Source organism: Colletotrichum chrysophilum, assembly GCF_026319265.1.
Source record: "Colletotrichum chrysophilum strain AFK26 chromosome Unknown scaffold_447, whole genome shotgun sequence".
NCBI lineage: Eukaryota > Fungi > Ascomycota > Sordariomycetes > Glomerellales > Glomerellaceae > Colletotrichum > Colletotrichum chrysophilum.
In genome coordinates this window covers 1-4,256 of record NW_026517734.1, presented here as the reverse complement: position 1 = coordinate 4,256, position 4,256 = coordinate 1, and the positions used below count along the sequence as shown (strand labels likewise).

The following is a 4,256-nucleotide window of genomic DNA, read 5'->3' as shown; positions in this document are numbered from 1 at the left end:
GATAAGTGGCCAATTGGCCAGATACATCGAGATGTGCTACACTACATGAAACAGATGCAAATAAGCCATATTTGGGTTAGGAAACAATAGCCGATGCATAGTCGAGATGCTTGACTCGGTTATGCAATGTGGGCCTGACAGATAACTCATATCCCACATATCCATTCTGTATTATGTCCGTACTATTCCCACGATCACGTGACTTGTAACATAGTTCTTCCGTTCCTGAGTGAATCCCTGTTGTTCCCGTGATCCTGCAGGACAAATGTCCTGTCCTAGCCGCTCGACGCCCAAGTGGGTCGGTTAGCTGTTATCCTTGCATAACGGGTCGTAACATCTAGCTAGAGGTTAAGTGCTTCACGCCGGCTATACAGGCAATTTAACCTAACTCTTATATAGAGCTCTTCTCTCTCATTTAGTTTATAGTTAATCATCAGGGGATCATCATATTATTTATAACGCCAGACCAGTCTCATCATATCTCTTAAGGGCCATAGCTGAACTCTCAAGCATCTCTATCCCCTTTGTACAATGTGGTATCTTGAAACGCGCCCGTTAATCTTACGCCGCAACAACCTCCTCCTTAGGCGTCTTGTCGACGCCATTCGCCTTCTTCTTCTTGCCATTGACCTTTTCGGTCTTAGCACTATCGCGAAGCTTCTCAAGCTCAGCCTCGAGGGCCTTGACACGTTCTTGTGCTGCAGCGGCGTCGCCCTTGGCAGTCTCGACGTCCTCAGCCATAGCATCACGAGCGGTGCTAGCTTCCTTGGTCTTCTCCTCCCATTCAGACGCGTCCTTCTTAGCAGTTTCCAGCTCAGTAGCAGATGCGGTCTTAGCAGCGTCTGCAGACTCCTCAAGGGTGGTGTATTTGGTCTGGAGCTCTGACAGCTCTTTGCTCAGGCGAGCGGACTCCTCGGTCGCGTCGTGCTGTGCCTTCTCATGGGCCTGCTGAAGGGCAGTGTACTTCTCCTCGATCTCGGCAGCAGCCTTCTTGGCGGCCTCCGCATCAGATTGGGCCTTCTCGCTGGTGTTTTGCAACGTGGTGGCCTTCTCCTCAGCTTCCACCAGCTGTTGTTGCACGGTGGCGAGTGTTGCGGCAGCATCAAACTGCGCCTTCTCAAGAGCGTCTTGGATAGCTTTCTTGTTCGCCTCCAAGTCGGCAGCAGTTTTCTTCACAGCCTCGAGCTCGGTGTTCGCGTCGGCGGTAGCCTTGTCTTGGGCTTGTTGGGCGACGTTGAACTTTTCCTCCCACTCTGCTGCAGCCTTCTTCGTCTCCTCAAGCTCGGTAGTTGACGTAGCCTGAGCCTGCTGCAAGGCATTGTACTTCTCCTCCCACTCGAGTGCGGACTTCTTAGCCGCCTCGGTATCGGCGTTCGCGATCTCCTGGTCCTTCTCCATTTTGGCGTACTTCTCCTCGGCCGCAGCAAGGTCTTGCTTAGCTGCCGCAAGCTCAGCCTCAGACTCAGCCTTGAGTGTGTCGTGGCTTTGCTGAAGATCAGCGATCTTTCCTTGGGCATCAGCGAGCTCCTGCTTGGTGGCGCTGGATGCCGCGTCTGCAGCGGCCTTAAGCTCGTCAACATTCTGCTGAAGGGAGGCAAGCTTCTCCTGGGTCTCAGCAAGCTCCTTGGCAGCGGCGGCGGCTTCGTCCTCCGAGCCGGTCTTGAGCTTATCGTGGGCACTCTGGAGCTCCGCAAACTTCGCTTCGATGTCGGAAAGAGCCTTCTTGGCAACGTCCAGCTCGGCAGCGGCCTCTGCCTTGAGCTTGTCCAGGGTCTCTTGGAGCGTGGAGAGCTTCTCTTGGGTGTCGGCAAGGTCCTTCTGGGCGGCGGCGGCGTCGCCATCGGAGGCTGTCTTCAGGGTGTCGTGGGCGGCCTGGAGGGCAGCAAACTTGTCTTGTGCATCGCTGAGATCCTTCTTGGCAGCCGCCAGGTCGGAGTCGGTGCTGGTCTTGAGCTTGTCGAGGGTTTCCTGCAGCGCAGTATACTTGTCGGCGGCGGCGGAAATCTCGGCAGCGGTATCGGTCTTGAGCTTGGTGTGGTCGCTGTCGAGGGAGTTGAGCTTGGCCTCAACGGCAGACATGGCTTCTGTTTTCTCGGAGAGAGACTTGGCGGCGGCGTCGGCGTCGGCCTTGAGCTTGGCGAGCTCCTCGCGAAGGGAGAGCTCGAGAGACTCCTGCTGCTTCTTGGCCTCGGCGAGCTCCTGCTTCACAGTGGCAAGCTCATCTTCGAGAGTCTTCTTGTCGTCTTGAGCCTTCTGCAGCTGGTGTTCGAGGGCGGCGAGCTGGTTCTTGACATCGTTGAGCTCCTGGGCGCTGGCGGCGGTAGCTTCATCGCCAGCCAGAGACTGAGCGGCAGCCTTGTCGTTAGTTGCAGCAAGCTCAGACTGGAGGTGAGCGATCTTGGCGTTGCTCTCCTTCTGGGCGTCGGTGAGGTTGTTGCTCAACTCCTGGACCTTCTTCTGGAGATCCTCAGCCTCCTTGGAGACGAGGGTGTGCTCCTTCTCTTTCTTCTGGAGGTCCTCCTCGAGGGCGGTGATGGTCTGTTTCTGGTCGGCAATTTTCTGCTCAAGGTCGGCTCGGTCACCGTCGGTCTGCGGGGAGGAGAAAACGTTGCCCATGATGGAGTCGCGACTAGGTGTTCTGGTGACCTGAGATTCGAAATGCAAACAACACGAACTTTCTTCAGGGTGCAATGCGGCGCGAGAGGGAAATTGAAGAGTTGGAAGGTGGCGGTATGCAGGCAAGACCCATGGACCAGAGGAGGGCCAGCAGAATGGAGGAGGACGATAAACAATAGGACGAACACCTCAGGAAAGGCGGTCAGCCGTGCACCTACACTGCTACCCCACTGCACCTCACTTTTCTAGCGACCAGGGTCTGTCTTTTCTTTCCTCCTTCATTCGATTCTTTCTGCTTCTCATCGTGGGGCAAGTGCAGAACACACATAATTCTTGCGTGGTGCGTCGTGCTCCCGCCCAACGCAACCGCCGGGCCAGTGAGCATGGTGCTCGCTCAGTGATTAAATGAGGGTCTGGATTTTTTTTTCTTTTTGGCCTGAGTGGACAGACCGGTGGACCCCTGTATCAGCTCCACCAATCGCGGCCAATAGCTCCACTAGCTCCAACGTTGCACAAGGCCCTGCTCGCCAATAAGGAAAGCGGACGTTTAGCAGCAAAGTCGTATCTACAGCCAAATCACAGCAAAAGGGTACTTGATGCTTGTTGGCCTGAGGGTGATATCCGTAATCGGGCTCCCAGGCACATTGTGGAAATTTGGCAGGTGCGAGAGACGTGGGGGGCTCTCAATGGTCTGTTTTTGTGTGCCGCTGCACGCCGGTTTTTTCTTGTCCCCGGTCCCCTCGTCGTCATTTCTGTCATCCGCTGGATTCCGCTGGATATACTTATCGTGTCGCCTCTTCTAGGAAACAGAAACAATCAGCATCAACTCTAAGTGAGGGAGGTATGGCACGCGGGTGCTGCTGCATTTGCTCATCTCAAGCATGTGACCACGGGCGATAAGCGGAGCGAAGAACACGAGGGGAACCTGACAATAGCGAAGAAGAGTCATCGAGGGGAACCTGGCTCACGTTCAACCTCAGGCTCACAATCCAGCTGCCTTGGCTTTAAGGCGGAAAAAGGACCAATCTTGCATGAACGATGAGTTGTCACGGTTACCTTACTTCGTCATTTTCTCCTCCCGCCCGGTCGTCCCGTTTCTATGTTGACTGACAGTTGAAGAGAGGAAGATTGCACAGAAAAGAAAGAGAGTGGGAATGGAAAAAAAAAAAAGGGGGGGGGGGGGAAGGACCCGATTGCCTCACCGACAGACCGAGCCAATGAGTTCCTGTCACCGCTTGACGATTAGAGCGCACGGCTTAACGATGACGGTCAATCGAGTCTAATAGATTTGTTTGGCGTAACTTGCCACTTATCATCTTCGTTAGCCACCGGTCGCATTCAATTGAAGCAAAGAGATGCCACCGCCCACATCGCCATCTCGCCCTCACAAGGTGCTCACCTTGTGAGCAACATGAGTTTATCGTAACGAGGCCACATTGGGTCGGTCTTGCCACTCGCCGTGGAAAATGTGTCGCGAACACTCGCGAGTAAAAATACATTTTCAAATCCATCCACCGCCGCCTTGCCTCCTCAACCCCTCAAACAAAACTTTTGCCCTTGCCCCCTCCCCCCCCCCCTCTCCCCCCCCCCCCCCCCCCCCCCCCCCCCCCCTCCTTCCCCCCCCCCCCCCCCCCCCCCTC

The 4,256-nt window shown here is 55.2% G+C and overlaps 1 protein-coding gene across 1 annotated transcript; it reads right to left on the bottom strand.

Annotated features, from left to right (window-relative positions):
* Window positions 1–561: 561 nt before the first annotated feature.
* COL26b_014496 (uncharacterized protein) lies at window positions 562–2,616 on the bottom strand (the record flags this gene model as incomplete). Its single annotated transcript, XM_053187067.1, has 1 exon — window positions 562–2,616. The coding sequence occupies one exon, from the start codon at window positions 2,614–2,616 to the stop codon at window positions 562–564; it is 2,055 nt and encodes a 684-aa protein (XP_053028988.1).
* Between the last annotated feature and the right edge of the window lie 1,640 nt (window positions 2,617–4,256).